Genomic DNA, 23,177 nt, shown 5'->3' with positions numbered 1-23,177 from the left:
AGTTGGCAGAAGAGAAAAGGACATGGAGCTAAGAGACATGGAGCCAGGACCCTCTGCAGGACAGAGGAGGGGGGAGTGTAGTGTGGATGTCCCTTGTGGATACCCAGGAAGACCTTGCAGAACAAGAGAAAGGTAGGGAAAGAATCTGTGGGTAGGATGTTCTGTGGGTGTGTCTCCGTGGCTCAGTGGCCTGACCCCAGTGGGCTCAGGGATTAGAGCATGTTCTATTCATGTGTGGCTAGAGGGAGATGCTGGGACAAGGGAGCACTGGGGAATGGAGTGGGGACAGCAGAGCTTAATCCCAGCTCTGGGAGTAGTTATCTGCTGCTGTGTTATAGGGTGCACCGAAGCCCCGTGGCCAGAAACTCTTCTTACCTCAGTTTCTGAGGCAGTGTGTAGCTGGAAGTTTCTTGGTCCCGCCTTTATAAAATTATTACTCAGAGGCTTATATTAACTACAAACTGTATGGCCTATGGCTTCAGCTTTTTGCTCACTAACTCTTTTATCTTAAATGAACCCATTCCTATTAATCTATATGTTGCCACATGGCCACGTGGCTGTGGCTTTACCAGCCTGCTGGCATCTTGTTGCTCCTTGGGCAGCGGCTGGCATCCCTCCCGACGCCGCTCTTCTTCTCTTTGTATCTTTGCTTGGATTTCCCGCCTGGCTGTAAGCTTTCTTGCCATAGGCCAAAACAGCTTTGTTTATCATCCAATGGGAGCCATACGTATTCCCAGCATACAGAAAGACATCCCACAGCAGCATGGTCCCGGGATGGCTTCCCTGTGTCTTCAGTGAGCTCTCTTGTGGGCTGTGCTGAAGGTACCAGGCTTAGATCACTGTCCTTCACTGTGGTGGGATGGGTTTCTGTGTCCCAAGGGCTGCTGGCAGAACTCTCTTCCTTGGAGGCTGTGGACAGAGGCTACCTGCGATCTTTGCCACACAGGCTTCTCCACAGCTCATGGCTGCCTTTGCCAAAAAACGGCAAGAGAGTTGAGAGCAGGGGGGGGGGGGGGGGAGGTAGACAAGTATGGTAAGAACACACAGAAGTCAGTACTTCTGCGATCTACACCTGTCAGCTGCCATATTGGCTAGGGGGACCCACACGGACTGGGAGAGACCTCCGAACAGCAGGAGGTGGGTGTCTTTGGCAGTTCATTTATTCTAGTCTCTGAAGCTGTGTCTTCCAACCAGGATATCACCGGGCACCTGGCCTGTCTAGCTGTGTTGGGTGCCTGGTTCCCAGCACATAACACATGATAGATACATGGATGAAGCAGGTAACATGTTGAGGTCATGTTAGAAAAGGGACAGTGGACTCTGGCCTGACTGTCATGGAGCCTATGATTATAAGGCAAAAGCTCCTTCAATGGGGGAGAAACAGATGGCACCATGGAACTCAGTGGCCTTAAGTTTTTTTTTCACTTTTGTAACATTTATTATTTGTGTGAATGTGTGTGTGTGTGTGTGTGTGTGTGTGTGTGTGAGACACATGTCACAGTGCACACGTGGAGGTTAGAGGTCAACTTGTTTGAGTAAATTCTCTTCTTTTTGATATGAATTAAAAAAATTGGGAGATACAGCTTGATGGTAGAACAATTTACTGCAGATCTACTAGCCCCCTGTTCATACCTGGGTGCCCCTTGTCATACTTCTCTAGTCCAAAGTGTGTGTGTGTGTGTGTGTGTGTGTGTGTGTGTGTGTGTGTGTGTGTGTATCTTGCCAGGTGTGGTAGCTTATACCTTCAATCCCATACTCATGAGGCAGAGGCAGGCATATCTCTGAGTTTGAGGCCAGCGTGAGTTTGTGGCTAGCCAGAGCTAGAGAATTTTTCTTTTCTTCTTCTTCTTCTCCTTCTCCTCCTCCTCCTCCTCCTCCTCCTCCTTCTTGAGGCAGGGTTTCTCTGTGTAACTTTGGAACCTCTCCTGGAACTCCCTTTGTAGACTAGGCTGGTTGGCCTCGAACTCACAGAGATCCTCCTGCCTCTGCCTCCCAAGTGCTGGGATTAAAGGCGTGCACCACCAATGCCCAGCTACTTTTTTTTTTTTTTGAGAATATTTTTTTTGGTTGTGTCTATTTATGTATATGGTATGTTATGTAAGGACATTTTCATAACAGTATACTTGGTATACTGAGCCTGTTCTCCGACATAGGCCCTGCCTTTTTATAACCTCTCACATGACAGGGGTTAACCTTTTGGGAGTGGTAGAGAGATGGCAAGCCTTAGTAGAGGCCTGGGTGGAGCCAGGGCTCACCCTAGGTAGGTTTGGGTGGATCCACTTAGAAAGCTTTGTCCTGCCCTGGCCATGGGCAGATTCTGCAGTGGGGATGGGTGGAGCCGCTCCTGAGATACACCCTAGATATCCCCTTCCAGGAGGCTCTGTGCATGTTCTTAAAGCCATGGCTGGATTCCTTCTGGGCAACCACTCAACTCCCTTTATCTTGTAACTAAATAGAACTCCCTTTGCCGAAAGGGGTGCCGGGACAGATGGGCTTGCGGCTCTGGTTGGGGGCTTCTGGCAGAGAGCAAATGAAGCACCCAGTTACTTTGCTCTGATGGCCATGGGCACACGGTTGTAGCCTGGCTGCCTTTGGCTGACTCTGTTACAGTTGTGTGTGACACCATAGAAGCGGTGTGGGACACTTGGTGGCTGGACGTTGATGCTTGTAAACACATTCAGTCTGTAGGACCTCAGGAAAGGTACCCATCGTGGGTTTAGTATTACATTCTAATAACCACGGGGCATAAGTGTCTCCAAGGTCAGGGTGCCAAAGAGTCAGCTGGCTATCTGATGCAGAATTCCCAGGTGACATAGCGGACTCTGTGAAAGGCCAGTTCTTGCACTATGAACTCAGGAAAGCTTTGTCCGGGGAACAAGACAGCATCACCTGGACAACACCTCATTGTGTCTGGGCTCCATGTAGGCCCACAGAAGAGTGAGGTAGCAGCAGCGTTCGGTGGACTGTCAGAACATACTAGAGCAAGCGTGCTGTGAGCATTTCCTTTCCTGGAGTGATGGAAACAAGGTCTGTCCCCTACTCATAAGGTAGCAGTGGCAAACCAAAGTACAGTGACACCAGAACTTGTCCTGGGGAACCAATGAATTGATTGGGCCAACTAATGGGTGAGAGATTGTGGACAGGAGCATGTTGACACAAGGCAGCCACATTGGAAAATGGGTGATAGCTGCCCCATAGCCAAGCAGATGGGATTCTCCTCAGTTACCCTTTCCCAGCCTATGTACACCAGCCCCTTCTGAGACTGCTAGGATACTTGTGATTATGTTAGAATTGCATGTAAGTGGCTAGGGGTGACTGTTGGGGTCTCAAGGGAGCATCTAATGACACAATTCACTGCCTCCTCTATGACGGATGTGCCAACAGTCAGCGAGCTTGGGATACTTTTGCAAGTAGGCACAATTGCTCTGTGAAGATAGCACCTTTTTTGCCTGATGGGAGCACACGGGAGGGGCATGGCAAGCAGGACTTGGAGCAGGTGGGGTCAGTCCTGCCTAGTAAGAGCACAGGGCTGGGTGTGATCTGAGGGCACGTGGCTGGAGGGCTGGTTACCAGGAGTGGCAGCCAGAAGGTCAGGGGAAATGGCTTCATAATACCTGCACAGTTTGGCCACACATGAGTCTGAGGAGATAACACACAGAGGCTGCCTGCCATAGCCAGAGAGACCTTCAGCCTTTCCTCATCTTCTTCCCAAAGCATGCTGCCCTGTTCGCTATTGAAGAGGGTCTAACCTTCCCCTTCCTTTTTCCTCTCTCTCTGCCTATCTCCCCACTTCTCCTTTTCCCTTTCTCTCTCTCTGTCTCTCTCCTAGCCCTTCTCTATCTTTCCCCCTCTTAGTCCTGTGTTTTATTTTCTCTTCCTGTGGTATCTGCAGAGCCTCAGTTTCCAGGGTGATGCTCAGCTCAGGCACTTTTCTGTCGGAGGCATTCCATACATAGAGCAGAGGTCCAGCCTGGGATTGCTGGCCAAGCAGTTGCTAGAGGGAGCCTTGATGAGAGAAGAGAGTCCAGTCTTAGCTGCCACCAAGGCTCCAGAGTCAGGTTGGCACCTGAGATATGACTCAGCCAGGGGCCTACTTCACTGTGTCTGCCTTGTATCTGTCAGTCATTGTTAAGGTCAAGCCACCAGCATGTTCCCTGGCAAGGTGGCTCCCAGCTCTGAAGGCACCCAGGAAGGGTACACAGTACTAGGTTGTTGCAGCCCACACTCACAGCCTGGGGGTGCAGTTTCCTACACAGACCATGGAGTCCCTGGCACACCTCTGTCCCTGTTCATTGTCTATTGACAGACTATGGAGTAGGCACCACTCTGACCTTGAACAGGGGGGATAGGAAGCCCCGTCCTTGGGGAAAAGATGAAGCTGAAACTCAGATGCCTTAGGAGCCCCCTCTTCCATCCATAAGGTGATCTCCTGTGGTCCTTTGTGTTTGATTTTTATTGTACTCCTCAAAGGAAATCTACCCCACACCTGTCCCCAGCGGGGGGTTTCTGCCCTGCTGGATGATCTACCTCACATGGGCCTTGAAGATGTTCATTGCCTGTGGAGCTGGGTCTGTGAAACCAGGGGTTAATACATCCCAGCCCCTGCTGGCTCTCTGGACAGTGCCCATATCATGCAATGCCTTTAAGGGCCTTGGGGTGGGCATGCTGCTTGGGAACCATAACTTGGCCTGGTTTTAGTCCTCACCTGATCTTTCAACCTTGGACCTTTGTGCAGCGGACAACTTACTGAACATGAAGATCTGGGTGGGTGTGGTAGGTGGGTAAGGGGTGCTCCCAAGATAGGAGTGTGTGCTATAAACCCTCCCCCCCAGGCACCAGTAGCTCCCCTGCTTGTATTTTAGAGGAACAAAGAGCTGGGACACAGATGGATCTCTGTGTGACCAGAGCATGGGGTATTGAATGTCCTTTTGGTGCCGTAACTATCAATCTATGTTAGACAGGAGCGTGGCTGGAGCTTGACTGATGGTGAAAGAATCTGGAGGGGAAAGTATTACTGAAAATATTTCATCTAAAAAGGACTTTGTGACAAGGTGTGCTTGTGACAGTCCTTGTGTGATGTTAGATGGGGTTTTGTGCGACTTTTGTTTTGACATCTGGCTAGTTTTATGAGAGGTTTTCCGTAAAAACCAGGAGAGCTGAGGCTAGATGAAAGCTGTGTTCAGCTGCCCCAGGGAGACAGGGCTTCTCCAGAGCGTGCGAGAGTCTTAATCTCCTTGTTCTTGTGACAGAATACCCAACAAACACAGTTTAAAGATAGAAGGGTTAATTTTGGCTCCCAGTTTGAAGGTACAGTCATTGCGGTTAGGGGTGGGTGTGGCAAGAGGTGGTTGGAGACAATGTATCCACAGACAGGAAGCAGAGAGAGGATGCTGGTGCTCAGCCAACTTTCTCACGTTTTTATTCATCTGGGTCACCAGCCCGTGGAATGGTCTGCCCACATATTTAGGGTGCGTTTTCTCACCTCTTTTAATCCAGTCTAGAAACTCCTTTACTGACGTGCCCAGAGGCTTGTCTCCGAATAACTCATGATTTTGTTAAGTTGACAGTCAACATTAACCATCATAGCTGGACTGTGGTCAGCCATGCCAGGCAGTGGTCAGCCATGCTGTGTGCTGCTTAGGGGGTACACATAAACACTTCACTTTCCCACCTCCTGCCTCAGTGGCTTTAGGTACTAACTGTATGCCTTCTCCATGTCGTAAGTTTTTGTGCTGAGTGCAACCCCTCACTTGGGCGTTTCTGTAGTGGTAAACTTAGGTCAATCAAATTCAGTGTTCCTCCAGAAGCTGTCAGGTGTGGTGGAATTGTATTCCCCGAAATATTGTGCACGCTAATAAACTTATCTGGGATCAGAGACAGAACAGCCACAATATTAAACATTGAGGTTAGGCAGTGGTAGCACACGCCTTTAATCCTAGCTTTCCAGAGACAGAGATCTACCTGGATCTCTGTGTGTTCAAGGATACAGCCAAACATGGTGACACACACCTTTAATCCCAGAAAGTGAGCCTTTAATCCCAGGGAGTGATGGTAGAAAGCAGAAAGGTATATAAGGCGTGAGGACCAGAAACTAGAAGCATTTGGCTGGTTAAGCTTTCAGGCTTTCGAGCAGCAGTTCAGCTGAGATTCATTCTGGATAAGGACTCAGAGGCTTCCAGTCTGAGGAAACAGGATCAGCTGAGAAACTGGCAAGGTGAGGTAGCTGTGGCTTGTTCTGCTTCTCTGATCTTCCAGCATTCACCCCAATAAATGGCTTCAGGTTTGATTTTATTAATAAGAGCTTTTAAGATTCATGCTACAGTCAGGTGCAGCTGTTCCATGGTCACAATTCCATGGCCTTTTACCATGGTTTGCTCTGGTTGAGCCCTTTCATTAGGTGGAGACCTGGTTCCTGGATAGGCTGAGAGCTTCCATACTGACAATCTAATAGTGTCCTGCGGTATAGAGCTGAGATCTAGTGAGAATTACTGCATGTCATGTTGATTTGATGGTGTGATAATAGCCTGTGCTATGTTTATTGGAAGGTGAATTTTGCCCAGGGGGGACATGGTGCAGCCCTCTCTCCTCTGGCTGCCCTCTGTTCCTGAAATTTGTCTTTAACTCCCGTCTCCAGGGCTTTCTGAGTGAGGCGTGCGCACAGTGCAGTGTCACGGCCCCTTTGAAGCAGAGGGAAATTGGCAGTGGATCCTGAGGGGTAGTACTTCTTTGTTTGGTATGTGCAGGGAAGTGTTTCCAGAACAGGACGAGTAGGGCCACCAGGCTGGGTGGCAGCACTTCCTCCTCCTGTTCTTGGCCTCAGAGTCTTTGTTCAGAAATAGGAGCACCACAGCACTGGCTACTGAGGCTTGCAGGAGTAGTTTGTGGAGTGACTGGTTCTACCTGGTCAGGGTGAAGCTTACGCTTATTTCCATGGTGACAGTGATGGCGGTTGGTAGTGTTGCTTGTAGGGATATTATTGGTTGTTGGTGGTAGTAGTGGAGATGATGGCGACACTGGTGTTGGCAGTGGTGGAGGTGTTGGTGCTGGTTTGGGTGCTGCAGTATTGATAACAGTAGTGACTTCAGTGGTTATGTGGGTGCTGTGATGGCGTTGATGATGGTGGTCGCAGTGGTGGTTGTGTGGGTGGTGTGATAATGGAACTGATGGTGGCAACCCTGTCAGTCATTGGTGGCCATGGTGATGATGTAGATGTTGGGGTGGTGCTGATGGTGGAGGCAAGTGGTGGTTATGAGGGTGATGTAGTTGTGGTTCTGGTTGTGCCAACTGCGGTGATGGCAGAGGTGCTGACGTGATATGATTGATGGGGCAGTGGTGGTGATATGGCGATAGTGCCTATGTGGCATTACTGATGGTACTGATGTGATAGTGTTGGTGGTGATGATGGTGATGATTGGTGGTGGCAGTGATGTTCCTATATTGATGGTGCTGATGGGGATCAGTGGTGGTGAGGTCGGTGATGGTGCTGGTGAAATGTGATCGATGGTGACTGTGGAATTGTGATGGGACTGATGGGACGTGATTGATGATGTTGGTAATGATGCTGATTTGACATGATTGGTAGCAGTGGTAATGTTGTGGTGATGGGACCATTTTAACATGACGGGATTGATGGTGAGAGTGGTGGTGGGTGGTGTGATGGGGCTGTCAGGACATGATTGATGGTGACAGTGGTGGTGGTGGATCATGGACATGGTGATGGTGATAGACTTCCTAGACATGTTGCGCTACATGTCTACTGGGCCTGTGTCATTAGTGTGGTGTTACCCTCCTTCGTGGCTGGGAAATCTTCTGGGGCATGGTTTGTGGAGGAGAGCTTGCTCATGGGTTGGTACCAAGGTGGCTGTTGGTGCTCAGCTCTGATACCATTCACGGCACTGGGAAGAAGGGCCGTGTGAAGCTGCAGGGAACTGCAAGGAGGTATGCTTTCTCGTGTCCAATCTGATGGAGCTTTAAAGGTTACAGGTGGAACAGGGGTGGAGAGATGCTCATTTTTCTGTTCAAACCACCGAGGACAATCTTGAGCACCCCTGTCTGCTGGGAGCATCATGGCAGACACGCTGCGGTGTGCGTTTTGCTGTCGGCTCTCGCCTGCCTGCCCCTTATCTGTTCCGGCTTTCGTCTTATTCAGCAGCTACTCCATAAGCAAGCAAATAGGGTTTTATAGCCTCTTGCTAAGTATTTCTCATCTCTTGCTAAGTATTTCTACCACAGTGCAAAAGCAATTTTATTATGTGAGGCTGTATTTTTATAGTCAATTGAAACGACTATTAAAATATAACATTGCTTGTAGGGCTCCTAGCAGCTCTGCCCTTGCTGGCTTTGGAGTCCTGGAAAGAGAGGCCTTCTGGGGAATCAGGGCCTGTACTCTGGGCCTGAGGCCTATACCTGCTTGTGGGGTCCGGTGCTAGCTCCTTGTCTTATTGCTGGAACAAAATATTCAACAAAAGTGTCTTAAAGAAGGCGGGCTCACAGTTTGAGGGAATACAGGCCGTCCATTATGGTGGGGAATACTTGGTGGCAGGGGTGTGAGGCAGCTGGTCACATTGTATCTATAGTCAGAGAGAGAGAGAGAGAGAGAGAGAGAGAGAGAGAGAGAGAGAGAGAGAGAGAGAGAGAGAGAGAGAGAGAATATGCTGGTGCTCAGCTTTTTTTTTTCTCTTTTTTATGAAGTTCAGGGCCTTAGCCTAGGGCATGGTGCCACCCACAGTGGTTGAGTCTTCTTATGCCAGCTAACATAATTTAGATAATCCTTCACAGATTTGCCTATCTGCAGGTGATTTCAGATCCCCTCAGGTTGACCATCTAGACTAAGCATCACAACTGGACCCCAAAGGTCCCACACTTAGTTTAAGACCCTGCAGTCACACCTTGAACTTCTCTCCTTGTGGTCCAATATATGTAGGCTTTCTCTCACTTTTTAACAATCCCCGCTTTTCACCTGCCTTTCAGGTTCCTGGGTAGTCAGCCCAGTCGTATTGTTGGGCCCACATCAACTAAACCATTTGGTAATTCTTTTGGTCTTTGGAAGCAGCTCAGGAGGTAGCCTGGTATTTGTTGTGTAGACCATGTTGACCTCAAACTGAAGGTAATTCTCCTGCCTCAGCCTTTTGAGTGCTAGGATGGCAGGTGTAGGCCACCATACCCAGCTCTATGGTAATTCTATGTTTAGTTTTCGGGAGAACTGTCAACGTGGCTTCCCTAGCAGCCTCTGTACAGTATACAATTTGTCTGTAAAGGGTTCTGGCTTCTTCAGATGTTTGAATTATTACTTCTTAATTATAGTCATCCTGTTTGGAAGTTTATAACAATTGTTAAATAAGAGACTTTGCACTGGTATTTTATGTTGGGCTCTGAATGTTATATAGCCAGCCCCAGGAATAAACACCATCATGGATTGGCAGGGCATTCTGTACAGTGCCATCCATGCTTAGGACCAGGGGATTTTCACTAGGAGTGGGTTTACCAGCCTGCTGAAGACAGATGGATGCCCTTGCTTTCCAGGTCTAAGTGATGTCCCTAGCAGGCCTAGGACCTGGGGCTGAGTGTATTTCCTCCCCCTGCCCCCTTTAAAGATAGGGTCTTGCATGTTCCACCATGTGCCAAGTTCCTAGCGTCTCTTTGGGCAGTGTACTGTAGGCAGGATGTGACTCTCCCCAGGTCCACGAGTTGCTCAATACTTCTCCTCTGTGCTCCCTCCTGGGAGTCCCCATTACATAATGCTTGTGAGTGTTTCTTTGCCCTCTGTGTTCAGGCAGCCCACCGCAAACACCACTCCCAATTACTGTGCATTGTCTTCTCTGTGTTTTTGGGCACTGTCCAGGGAAGGCAAATTTATCAAGCGTTTAACCAAGGCAAGATTTGTCTTGTGTCTTCCGGGAGCTAGAGTTGTACACAGGCTCCTCACTCAGCAGTGCTGGAGGCATGCGTCGGTTCCGACTGGGCTTCATTCCTCATGTGACAGGCAGGAAAGACAGGTGCCCTGTCCAACCAAACCAGGCCCTGGGCTTTCTCCTGCAGGCTATGCTGGGATGGGCTCTCCTGGAGTGCAGGCTGTCCCGCTTCTCCTTAGCAGAGCATCTGGGCCAAGCCCCAGCTGCCAGTGCCCAGTGTTGATTCTGCCTGGGAACAAGAGGGCAGTGTGTGGGCTGCTGGGCCATTAGCATCTGAGTATGCAAATGTACTCCAGCAGCCTTCTCCCTCTGCAGTGCCACCCTTGCTCAGCCAGTGCCTGGGATTAACCCCGAAGAGTGAGGCCTGCACTGGTCCCGACCTCCAGGCTCTAAGAGTGACCTTGGACATACTTGCACCGAGGACCTGCATCTTATAGTCCTTTAAACTACTCCCCACTGATCATTTAGACATGAATACCCTCATCTGGGCCGGAGTGACATGGGAGAGAGGCCCTATGGCAGGGCAGGGAGCAGGAGCGGGAGGAGGATGTAGATGTTGGTAGTGTTGCATTCACCTGCCGTTATGCTATGGGAAAGCAGCTCCTCATAAATCCTTGAACTGTGTGTGTGTGTGTGTGTGTGTGTGTGTGTGTGTGTGTGTGTGTGTGTGCCCATATGTGTACCAATAGAGTGCAGAGGTTGACATTTGACATCTTCCTGGATCACTTTCTACCTTATGTTTTGAGATAGGGTCTCTCACTCAATCTTGAGCCATCATTCCAGCTGGACAGCCAGACCCTGGTATCCTCCAGTTTCCACTCCCAGCTCCAGGTTTACAGATGCATTCTACCAGGCCTGGCTTCTGTGTAGGTGCTGGGAACCCAAACTCAGGCCTTCATGCGTGTACAGCAGGCACTTTACCCACTGAGGCCCCTCCCCCCAGCACCCCTCTTCCCTGCTCAAGCTTAAGGTATTGCTCAGGGCGTACAGGCTTGGAGTGGCATTGGCTGGTAAGACCTCTTAGGCAACATCTCATCCTTACCCACAGGTGTTGTGGTGGTTCTTGTCACCCCATTTCGCAGAGTGAGAAACTACACCACCCAGAGCTCCTCATCTGCCTGAAGGTGCAGAGCTGGGGACTGGGGGTGAGTTGGTGTTGGAACAGCAGGGCCCAGTGCTGGCCTTAGCTAGAGTGAGGGGCCAGCCAGCCTTGAAATAGGACCTTACAGGGAGGCTGTGGAGGAGAGGATCTGCTTCAAGGAGGCGGTGGTGTGGAGGGGCCCTCTGTTTCTCAGGCACAGGGAACATGTGCCTCTTGTCTTGCGCACCAGGTGCACAGTGGGAAAGTAGTGTGGAGGGATCCTGCTCTCTTAGGAGGCAGATCATCGTGGGAGAAGGAGGCAGAGGACTTGGCTCGTGGACAAGTCGCCAAACTGGAGCAAGGCTGGCTGGAAAGTGCTCTGTGCTTGGCGCCGAGACGAGCCGCAGGGAGGGCTCTCGGCAGCAGCCTGTGTGCGGTGGTTCCTTCATTAACACCCCTGTGCGCTCCACTTTATTGTTTATCGTAAGAGCGCTTGATTGTTTTTTAATCTTCAATTTTATTTTTTTATCAAAGCTAAGTAATGTAACACTACAGAGGAGGAATTTCAACAAACTATAGTGAAACAGAGTTTATCTCTGGCAGTAAGAGACTCCTGTCTCGTGACTGTCTGCCTCCACTGCTGTCCCTTTCTGACTTGTAGGGTGGGTGGGAGGAGGGCACCCCCAGGCCTAGGGGGACTTGGTGGTGTCCCTACATGCTTTTACAGTGTGCAGCTTCTCCCAAAAGTTGGCTATCTGGGTCAAGGTTGAATTCCCATTGATTGAAAGCAGGTTCTCAAAAAGGTGAAATGGAACTGTAGCCTTATCTGTTAAAAGCTCCAACAGAATGTACCTTAGATGCCTTTCAGCAGGGGAATGGGTAAACCTGTGGCAACATATATTCTGTAGTGAAAGTGAGCATGCGTGTATCTCAAAAGGTCAGGTAAATAGGCCAGACATGAAGCTAGACATGTGCTTCCATGTGTGTAACTATCAAGAATTAACATATGTCACACCCAATAGAAGAGAGTGCTGTGGGAGACCTAGAGGACACCCACGGGTGGATGTCAGAGGACAGCCTTGCCTGTCAGTCTTTGCCTCCTACTTTGTATGAGAGGTGGCTCTCTTCTTGTGTTTTGCTGAGTACACCAGGCTCCCTGGCCCACAGGCTTTCTGGGATTGTACTACCTCTGACCCCCATCTCACCACAGGAGCGTCCCAGAACTCACCTTACTTTGGTGTGCATCATGTATAGAATCATGGGTCTGGCTGTCTGAGATAGGCATTTGGGTACATTCATTCAAAAGTCGGTATGTGGGCCGGGGACGTGGCTTGGCGGCTGGAGTGCTTGCCGTGGAAGAGGGCCTGAGGTGGGATCTTCAGGACCGATGTAAAGCCAGACATGGTGACACACGTCTGCCAGACATGGTGACACACGTCTGCAATCCCAGTGCTCTCATGGCAAGATGGGAGGCGGAGGCAGAATCCCCCGGAGCTTGTGCCATTGGGGAGCCAGCTCCAAGGAGAGTGGTTTGGGAGGGAGGGAGGTGCCATGCATGGGTACCACAGCAGGTCTCTTCAGCATGCAACCTTGGCAGAGCATGTTTGCTGGAATCTGTGCCATCTCTGATGGAAGATGATGAAGCAAGCCATCTTGACTCAGGAGATACGAAGATGATTGTGTAGCTGAAGTGGAAGTTCAGGACCTGCTGATGCAGGGATTTTTTTCTAGTTGTCTGTCTGTTCACAGTGTTAGCACCCAGCGGCGTGGGTGGTTTCTTCCTGGATTCAGTGGATTGGGGACTCTTTATTCCCATATCATTTTGTCCCCTCAGGACTCTCCTAGGGATGGTTGGTCACCTGTGAGTGTTAATGGGAGACCAGGTAGCTGACCTTTGTGTCTCATACTTGCTAATGTGGTTCATTGGGCACAATCCCTGGGGGACTTGGTATCCCTTGCCCAAGTGGCAGAAGTGTGCTGCTACAGGTGTGGAGGCTGGACCTTCAGGACATGTTACCTGGGTAGATGCTTGGAAGTGGCCTCTGCCAGCCATGCCCCGGGTTAGCTCGATAGGTTCTAATGAGAACTAAAGCCAACAGGAAGTTAGGAGTGTGACCATGGCTAGGACACCTCGAAGTCTTTGTCGACTTATTAATATAGAGCTTTGTGAAACCCTGTGTGCTGGGTATTGTGAAGCATGGTTGTGATGGGGAGGGCACAGGGTGGCAGGGAAGGGAGTCATGTAAACAGGAGAGTCTCAGGAGTTTTGTCGAGTGTGACACTGGACACTGGATGAAGCCCTTCTGTTTGCTGTCTTCTATGCTAATTGGATTTGGCTCATGATAGGCAGTGAGCATTAGCTAATGGACAGCATTTGGTAGCGACCTGTCAGGGTGTTCAGGGACACTACTGACGGCATGTGGGGAGGTTTCTGTACTGAGGTGGTGGGGGCCAGGCCAGGCCAGGCAGAAGTGAGCCCTGGATAGAGGCTTGAGTTGAGTGGTTCCGATGCGGTGACTCCTCTCTTCAAAAGTGACAATGACTCTCCCCCACTTAATTGCTGACGATGCTGGTAGATTTCTACACATACAAGATTTGAACTATGTGCATAGTATGCTATTAAGAAAAGCCAGCTAGGAACAGGGTCTGTAAAGATAGCTCAGTGGTTATGTGCTTGCTACCCTTTGAGAAGACTCAAGTTCGATCCTCAGCACCCACATCAGGCTACTCACAAGTGCCTGTAACTCCAGCATCAGGCGATCTAATGCCCTCTTCTGCTCTCTGTGTGCACTTGCATTCACACACACACACACACACACACACACACACACACACACACACACACTCTCTCTCTCTCTCTCTCTCTCTCTCTCTCTCTCTTAAAAGGAAAGAAAAGCCAATTATATTCTGTAAAGTTCTTTTGCTCCTCCCTTTATTGGTTACCATTAATATTAGACTTTATGATTTGGCATTGGTGGGGAGAGGAGAAAGAATGGCCCAGTGCTCTGCCAGACACATTGTTGGAATTTTTCCAGATGCTTAGGAAGAGAAGTCAGGGAGTATGACAAAGTGAATCATCACCAAGTATATCACACAAATGCTTCTGAACCGAACTTGTCTATTCCCATGGTGGAGACCAGCTTGTCTTTGCCCAGGAGATCCCAGGTCCCTCAATGTTATTATAACACAATGCCTTTTATATAGGACCAGGTTGATAGGTTGTGGAGAATGCAGCTCCCGACTACGTTTATAGCCAGATGAGTAGAGTGGAGGTCCTGGATGCCCTGTTCCCCACTAGGGCTCTTCATTGGGGACCCTAGTGTTGCAGTTCATGGGTCTTGTCCTCCTGGGCTGCTGGCTGGTCTACAGTACCCGTGCACGAGGAGGAAGCAAGCACCTGGGCGTTTCAGAGGCTTATGTTCTCCCAAGGTTCTTTCTTGAAGAAGGTGATTAAAGAGATTAAATCTTCCCCCTATCTAGTCTCTCCATCTCTTTGCCATTAAACAGAATTCAGTGTCAGATAATTTTCAGGTCAGCCAAGTCTTTCCTTTTGCCTGTTCTTGGTGTGCATGCGCTTGCGCACATGGAAGTCAGAGGACAGCCCCTCAGGTATCATTTCTCAGGTACTATCTAGTTTTTTTCTTTTCTTAATGATAGGATCTCTTAGTGACCTGGAACTCACCCAGTAGGCTACACTGACTGGCTCTTAAGCCTCAGGGAACCTCCTGCCTCTGACTCCCTAGTGCTAGGATTATTGGCATGTCCAGCTTTTTTAACATGGGTTTTGGGGATTGAATTTAGGTCCTTGACTGAGCCAATTTCTTACCCTTCGGAGTCCTTTCTTCTTTGTGGGCGGGTTTGCACAAATCTACTGATATATGAGGATGGTAATTTTCTATTTTAGGACTGACTTCATGAAATCTGAAAATGTAGAAATGTAGGATTCTCCTTTTCCTACCATGGAAAAGCAGTAAAGCTGACATTCCCTGTTGACCACCATGCTTCCTGTGGACCTGTGCATTTTGGCACTGTGGCCTTTTGGACTAGATAGTGATAAGATAGTTGCTGGCTAGTCATGGATAAGGCAAACAGTGATATTTTATTCTGAAGAAAGATATGAAAATGTCTTTGAATTGTGTCTGTCAGTTCAATTAGAATTTGAGCAAAGACTCTTTCATATTTTCCCTTTCACACTCTTATCTCCACTACCCTTCCACCTGTTTCCATTAAAAGGCAGAAAGAAATATTGAATAACAAATGACAGTCCCTTTATCCTGCTGTGCTCTGCTCTGTTTTTAAAAATTATTTAGATGAGTTTCTAGATTCTAATATCCAAACAGTTCATGAGAAACGGCCACAGGGGATTTTATTGGCAGGGAAACAATCTCTCTATTCCTAAGAAAGAAAGATATGAGTCTGAAACTCTGTAAGAGTAACATGGTGACTTTGAAAGTAGTTTTCTCACCCAGAGAATGCGGGGCGCTCTGTGAGGCATGTGTGCAAAGAAATGTGACCGGGGTGAGCTCTGACGTTAGGCACCTCTCCCCTGGTTTCCTCTCTGTCCCTTTCCTCTTTGAACCCGGTGATTTAAACTGGGCAGGGAGACTGCCCCACCCACTGGAGTTTGCATGGGGAACCTGGGGGATGTTTTATGATTCTGGCTTAGTGGACCATGGCTCATCTGTCAGGCCGTTCCTCATGTGGCTCAACACCCTTTTTACTACATCTTTACTTTTGTTTAAATTGTGGTTAAAAAAAAAAAAAAAAGAAAAGAAAACATTCCATAAAATCTGCCATTCTGATCAATCAAAAGCATCCAGTTCAGGCTTGTTAAGCACATCCTGGTTGAGGGGCAACCATTCCCACCATCCATCTCCAGAGCTCTTCTCATCTTCCCAGTAAAACTGTCATTCAACACCGACTCCCCATCCCTTGTCCCAGCTGCTAGCAGCCTCTCTTCTCTGTAGGAATCTAAGGAGCTTCAGCACTTGGCTGGGACATTCCTTTCACTGAGTGTAATGTCCGTGATGCAAAACATGCTAGACTGCCCTTCCTCAGAAGGCTGAGTGGTACTCCACTGTCTCTGCCAGATTTGTTTATCACTCTTCTGTTGATGGACAGGCTGCTGGGCTCACATCTGTCATTAGACTGCTGTAAATAATGCACCCGTAAACACGGTGTTCTGCCTTTTACTTCATGTGGGTATTTCCACATTGGGTGCATTCGTATTTGACCTATGAGTATAGACCTTTGGTTATAGATGTGTGTGCATGTCCACATTGCTAGGTCATGATCATTCAGTTTTCTGTGGCAACTGAACTATTTTGCGTTCTTGTCAATGGCATGTACAAAGTCTTCTCACCAAGACTTTGACTTTAGTAGGACAGAGGATAACAGCAATCATGGTGGCTGTGAGGTGATAGCTTCTTGTGGGTTTTGAAGGATTCGGTGTGGTGAGTGTGGTAATGGTGAGCTTATTGGCTGAGATATTTGCCCTGTGGCCTCCTCCAGCTGCTTGACTTGGGGGTAATGCAGTAGTGTCCCCCTTTGAAGGGACAGTTTAGGAACTCCAGCCGGCAGCCCCTATGGGACCTGATGTGTTTGTCCCTTTCTTTGTGGCATGGCCTTGAATCCCCACAGGATACTTGCTGAGTCCTCCATGACCATAGAGCTAACTTTCTTCCCTTGAGGTCCCTGTCCTTTAAGGCCAAATGCAAAGGATGTGTCTACAGCTTCCTCATTTTTTCTCTACAGTCTTTTCTGAATGGCCCAGTGTGGAAAAAGGTTGTCCCTTAGAGGCCAGACTGTGTGGCTGATTGCTTCCTGGGGATTCAACTGTTTCTAGGCCCATCTAGCTCAGAGTGGGCCAGAGCAGGAGTGGACGTGGGCTTTGGAAAAGCTGAGTGGAGGTTGCCAGCATAGACTGTGCAACCACACAGTGCTCTGGAAGCTGAGGACAGGCTCTGTGGCAGGTAGGCCTGAAGGGAGCACATATGGAAAGGAGTCTGGCCCCCATCCTCCCAGAACAAGCCCTGAGAACATGAGTACTCTTGAACACTTTTCCCATTGAGGGCAAGATAAAGGGACTGAGTTCACAAACAGAGCAACTGATTTTCACAGACTGACTTGAAGAAAGAATTTAATTATCTTTGAAGCCGCTGACTGAAATCCTAATGTCATGTTTCAAGGATGTGTGGGACCCAGACAGATCTCTGAGCCAACTGATGGGACGGTAACCTTCACCTGGGATGCTGTGAGGAGGCTCTCCACGAGGTGGGGCTGGGTGGGGCCTATATCCTTGGACCCAAAACAGAATTGTAATGGACTGGGCTCACAGATCTGGGCTAGAGCATGCTGAAGAGGAAGAAACTATCCAAGTTTTTTTTCATGCTACTGCAAACCACCTGGGAGGGGTACTTGGTGAACTGACTCAAGTCAGGGTTTTTGCTGAGGGCCTTCAAGGCTAATATAGGTTTCCTTCCTGTAAGGAGCCATGGGAAGGTGCAGAGGAAGACAATTGGGCAAGGTCATGGGATGACACAGTTTAGAGAAGGCTCAGTAGCCTTCATTCTAGGTATGCACAGAACCTTCTGATGATTCACTTAGATGTTGCCAAGGATATAGAGTCAAGGGTGGGCCTTGCAGATGAGTGGTTATGAAGTTCCTTCCCCATACTTCCCCTGCTGTGAAGTATGGGGAAGGAACTTTTCTCAGCAGCAGGAACAACTCATTGTGTGGGAGGTATGGTGGAGCTGGAGAAGGATGAGTGGGGTGCAATCGGATGGCAGTGTGGGTTGAAGTGGCATCCATCCCGCAGGGCCTGGCACGCTGTGCTGGGTGGCGGCTCTCAGAAGGAAGGCCGTAGGCAGTGTGCAGTGGTGTCAGTGGTGGTGGGGGCAGTGTGCAGTGGTGTCACTGGTGGTGGGGGCAGTGTGCAGTGGCCTCATTGGTGGTGGGGGCAGTGTGCAGTGGTCTCTGGTGGGGGCAGTGTGCAGTGGTCTCTGTGGTGGGGGCAGTGTGCAATGGTCTCTGTGGTGGGGGCAGTGTGCAGTGGTCTCTGTGGTGGGGGCAGTGTGCAATGGTCTCTGTGGTGGGGGCAGTGTGCAATGGTGTCAGTGGTGGGGGCAGTATGCAGTGGTCTCTGTGGTGGGGGCAGTGTGCAATGGTCTCTGGTGGAGGCAGTGTGTAGTGGTCTCTATAGTGGGGGCAGTGTGCAGTGGTCTCTGTGGTGGGGGCAGTGTGCAGTGGCCTTTGTGGTGGGGGCAGTGTGCAGTGGTCTCAGTGGTGGTGGGGGCAATGTGCAGTGGTCTCTGTGGTGGGGGCAGTGTGCAGTGGTCTCTGTGGTGGGGGCAGTGTGCAGTGCTCTCTGTGGTGGGGGCAGTGTACAGTGGTCTGTGGTGGGGGCAGTGTGCAGTGGTCTCTGTGGTGGGGGCAGTGTGCAGTGGTCTATGGTGGGGGCAGTGTGCAGTGGTCTCTGTGGTGGGGGCAGTGTGCAGTGGTCTCATTGGTGGTGGGGGCAGTATGCAGTGGTTTCTGTGGTGGGGGCAGTGTGCAGTGGTCTCATTGGTGGTGGGGGCAGTGTGCAGTGGTCTCTGGTGGGGCAGTATGCAGTGGTCTCAGCGGTGGGGGCAGTGTGCAGTGGTGTCAGTGGTGGGGGCAGTGTGCAGTGGTCTCTGTGGTAGGGGCAGTGTGCAGTGGTCTCATTGGTGGTGGGGGCAGTGTGCAGTGGTCTCATTGGTGGTGGGGGCAGTGTGCAGTGGTCTCAGTGGTAGGGGCAGTGTGCAGTGGTCTCTGTGGTAGGGGCAGTGTGCAGTAGTCTCTGTGGTGGGGGCAGTGAGCAGTGGTCTCTGTGGTGGGGGCAGTGAGCAGTGGTCTCTGTGGTGGGGGCAGTGTGTGGTGCTGTCAGTGGTGGGGGCAAGAGAAGAGTTTATGACTCTCATGGAGGCGGTAGAGAGCTGATCACACAATTTGGGTGGGAGACAGTCTGGAAGGGAAGACATGGGTCTCTAGGGCTGCCTTCAGCTCACTGTGCCACCCTGAGCCTGCCAACATGCCGTGGACCTCAGTTTGTCTTTCCTTCCCCCTCCCTCCCTCCCTCCCTCCCTCCCTCCCTCCCTCCCTCCCTCCCTCCCTCCCTCCCTCTCTCCCTCTGTTCTTTTTCAATACTGGGGATTAAATCCAGGCCCTGGAATTTGGTGGGCATTGCTCCACCACAGAGCTATGTCCTCACCTCTCTTTTTACTTTTTATTTTGAGACAAGTCACCGAGTAATTCAGACTGGCTTTGAACTCACACTGACTTTGAATTTGTAATCCTCCAATCTTTGGGTGGCTGAGATTAAAGGAGTGATCCATTATGCCCAGTTAGTGTTTCCCTCTGTTAAGTGGGTTGATGTACTATACTGGAGTGTTCCCATGTGAGAGTAGACTGCTCCCCCGTACGGTTGGATTTACATGTCCTTAGATGCCTTCTCTGTGCCCTTCAAGAGGTCACGGTGCTTTGTAAAGGTGATGATTTATGTTGATTTGATTTGAATGATAAGCCAATTTTTTTTTGTTTCTGAGATTTTCTTTGTAAGGAATGAGAAAGATTGGCCATAAGAAGGGGTGGCCTTAAGATGAATACGTTGGGGCTTATTTAAAAGTAGCTTTGCTCCTCTGTACTTAACTGCAGGCGTGTGCTTATCTGGATTCATGTTCCTGCAATGGAGACCAGTCCAGCTGCCTCCAGGAGTGAATAAGTTAATTACAAAATACCACTTTTCAATCATTTTGTGCATTTTTTGTATGTGCACATGCATGTGTGTAGCTGTGCATATCCATATAGAGACCCAATGACAACTTGGGTGGTCACCCTTAGTCACCATCCACCTTGTCTTTTGAGACAGGTCTCTCGGTGACCTGGAATTTGCCATGTAGGCTAGAGAGGCTGGCCTGCCAGCCCCGGGCGGGGGGGACTTTCCACCTCCCCAGGTGGTCCAGCTGGGCTTTTTTTTTTTTTTTTTTTTTTTTTTTTAAATGTGGGGTCAGAACTTCATGCTCGCAAGACTAGCCTTCTGACTGGCTTCCCACATTCTTTCCTCTGCCAGTCTCCTTTTGCTGCTAAAACACATCCCACAAATTTTGGGCCTTCAAACAACACACGTTGATCACGGTTTCTAGTCCCGGAGATCTGAAGTCCCAGAATCCCGGGTCTAGAAAGACTGTGGGGAGCATGTCCTCCATGACCTCAGCATACAGGACCATCTGGATCTTGTCTCCTCCATTCTGGACTGTTCCTCCTGCCTCCCTCTCATAAGGGTCTTTGTGATAACCTTGAACCCATGATTCGATTATGAATTAACCCAATCTGAAGATCCCATGCTTGGTCACTCCTGCAGTGGGCCCTTTGGCTGGGAACATGCACACAGAGTTCTGGGAAGTCGGATGGCGATGTCTTCCGAGGGTTGTTGTTTGATCTACCACATTCTCTTTTCAGATAGTCTTCTGTTGTGGAGTGTTTTAGTTCACTGTAACCTTTGGGTTATTTAGTCACCAGCATTAACTTCCATGCAGGGTTGGGGCCAGTGCTGTGACCCTGACTCCGGTGATTTGGGGCCATGTGTTCACTCATAGGGCTGTGTTGACCTTCGTATATAAGATTGTGGGTCTGTAGGCTCATTTCCAAGTTAAATTTATGGTTTTGGATTTTGTCGATGAGTGTCTTGCCCTGCTTTTCACTGCTTTTGGGTAGGTAGTTAAGAGGAAACACTAGGAAAAAATGATGTGTATACATCTTGCATGTTCACACATGCCCAGATGTATTTACACTTGATGTGTTCATTTCATTTCATTTTTAGGATGTCTGACTTGTTTTTTCCGGATCTCTAACTGAGTAGGCATGCTAGAAGGGATGCTGTTAATGGCGGTGGTAAAAGCATTTATGGTTCCTAAAGGCTTAAGACTATGGTGGTGCTACACTGGAGAAGCTCAGCGTCTGCTCTGGGCTGCTTTCCGTGATGCAGTTATCGACTGCTAAAGAGTCACTATAAAACGCTAAATAAACTTAATAACTGGTAACAACCTACTTTGTCGGTTGGGGACACTTACATTTTATGAATTTGGGGGGAATACTTGAGAAAACGGAATTTTCTAGGTATGTGCGGGTTTTGATGCCTGAGACGTTGTGAAGCCGTGCAAGTGCCCTTGCTTTGACTTTTTAGAAAGGACTGGGAAGCTGAGCAATGTTCTGTGCAGCAAAAGCAAATCACCTCCCAATACAATGAATACTTCAGGGTCAGCCAAGCTCACTACGGGCCAAGTGGTCCTAACGCATCAGTCACAATGGTCAGCGGGACACACCTGGAAAAGGGAACCTCTGTTGAGGAATAGCCTCCATCTAAATGGCTTGAGGGCATGTCTGAGGGTGTTTTCTTGATTGCTGTTAATGTGGGAGGGCCTAGCCTACCTGCCTAGGAACCCCACTGTAGGCAGTACCATCCCTAGGCAGGTAGGCTACGTGAGAAAGGTAGCTGAAGATGGGGCTGGGAGCAATCCAATAAGCAATGCTTCTTCAGGGTTGCTCTATCAACTGCTACATCCAGGTTCCCACCTTGAGCTTTTGCTCTGGCTTCTCTCAGGGATGGCTTGCAATGTGTAATGAAAATAACCACTCTCCTACATAAACTGCTTTTGGTCAGTTTTATCACAGCCACAGAAAAGCAAACTAAGGCAGTGGTTACTGCTTGGTGGATACTGGGTTTCTTTGTGCAGTCTTGGCAGCGTTTTAGAGATTAGGAGTGATGGTGGCGCAGCATTGTGAATCTAACTAAAGCCACCAAACGGCACACTTAAAAATCATGTTCTCTGCCCACAATCAAGAAAAGGGTGGCGTGGCTATGGAATAGTTCAGCATCCCCATGCTGAAGAATGCCCTTTCCTGTTTGCATCTGGAAGGAAAGGCTGCCTGTGTGAGGGTGTCAGAGTGGACACGGGACAAGACTGAATATGTTGTAATGTTGAAAACAATCCCTTCTCCCTGTGCTAATGCATCTTCCCACCTTTTCTCCCACAGCCTTTTATAACTATGATGCCAGGGGAGCAGACGAACTGTCCCTACAAATAGGAGACACGGTGCACATCCTTGAAACTTACGAAGGTGAGTGTCGGCTGATGGTTTCTGTCTGGGGAGTTGGGATGCTTCAGGGCCCACTTGGGCAAAGCCTTTCCCTGTGAGGGTGCGCTATTCTCAGGGTGCTTTCTCCACAGGCAGGTGCTTTTCCAGGCAAAGGTGGTGGGGCAGCTATTTGTTAAATTAAACGAGGTTTTGTTAAGATCAACTTAAAACTAAACATTGTATTTTTTAACCCCTAAATGCTTCTTGCTGGCTCACTATTTTGCACATATGTGTAAATCTTGACTGAAACTGACCCTTTGGTGAGAAACAGATTTGGGGTATTTTCGTTTGTTGATCTGATGTGTGTGTGTTGAGTGTTTTGAGTTGTCAGGTTTTTTTTTTTTTTAAGTTTTCACTTTAATTTGTTAACAGCATGTCTCAGGGGAAACTGGAATTGCTATGCCTTATTTGTTGCCCCTTTCCCTTGTCTGTGACCTCCATTTTCTTTGGGGTGAACAGATCACCAGTTCTGTGGGATATGGTTTAGGGAAGAAATTGTTGTGACTTCTCCGGTGCCCTTGGTTTCTGCAAAAGGCTTTCCTAGTTAGTGCCTTGCACAGCATCTGAGCCACCACGGCGGATGCTCTGCTGTGGTTCTGACTGTGTTTTTGTGTCGTTGGCTTCCTTTTCTGCCCGAAAAGATGATCCCTAAGCTGTGTTTCAGCCACAGGAACTGATTTAAATAACCAAATTGCTTTGAGATCAGGTTCAGCGAAAGTCTTACAAGTGGGAGAAGAAATTGTAGCCATCTCATAGTAACCACCAAATTGAACTTCCAGAGAGGTCTTCACACTCCACTTTGCACTGGAGTGAACTGCTCCGCTCCCGCCAGCCAGGCAAGCAGGGGCTGGCTTCTACATCCCTCAGAGACGTTCCAGAGACGCAGGACCCTCCTAAAAATCCATGTCTTGGCCCTTATTTCTCCATCTGATGCAGGGAGACGTAGAACTCCATTCTGTTTGCACCATTTACTCTTCAAAATGTATTGGGGTGGGGGTGGGGGAGCCGGCTTTATTGGCATATGCCCGGAA

The 23,177-nt window shown here is 49.2% G+C and overlaps 1 protein-coding gene across 2 annotated transcripts in view; it reads left to right on the top strand.

Annotated features, from left to right (window-relative positions):
* The window catches only part of Dock1 (dedicator of cytokinesis 1), a 514,664-nt gene that overhangs the window by 32,764 nt on the left and 458,723 nt on the right, over nt 1–23,177 (top strand). For both annotated transcript variants that reach the window (XM_028868987.2, XM_028868996.2), the window contains exon 2: nt 22,045–22,128. In XM_028868987.2, the coding sequence (XP_028724820.1) occupies nt 22,045–22,128 (84 nt within the window). The remainder of the gene's footprint in view (nt 1–22,044; nt 22,129–23,177) is intronic.

Source organism: Peromyscus leucopus, chromosome 1 (assembly GCF_004664715.2).
Source record: "Peromyscus leucopus breed LL Stock chromosome 1, UCI_PerLeu_2.1, whole genome shotgun sequence".
In the NCBI taxonomy this organism is placed as follows: domain Eukaryota; kingdom Metazoa; phylum Chordata; class Mammalia; order Rodentia; family Cricetidae; genus Peromyscus; species Peromyscus leucopus.
This window is presented reverse-complemented; position numbering and strand designations above follow the sequence as displayed.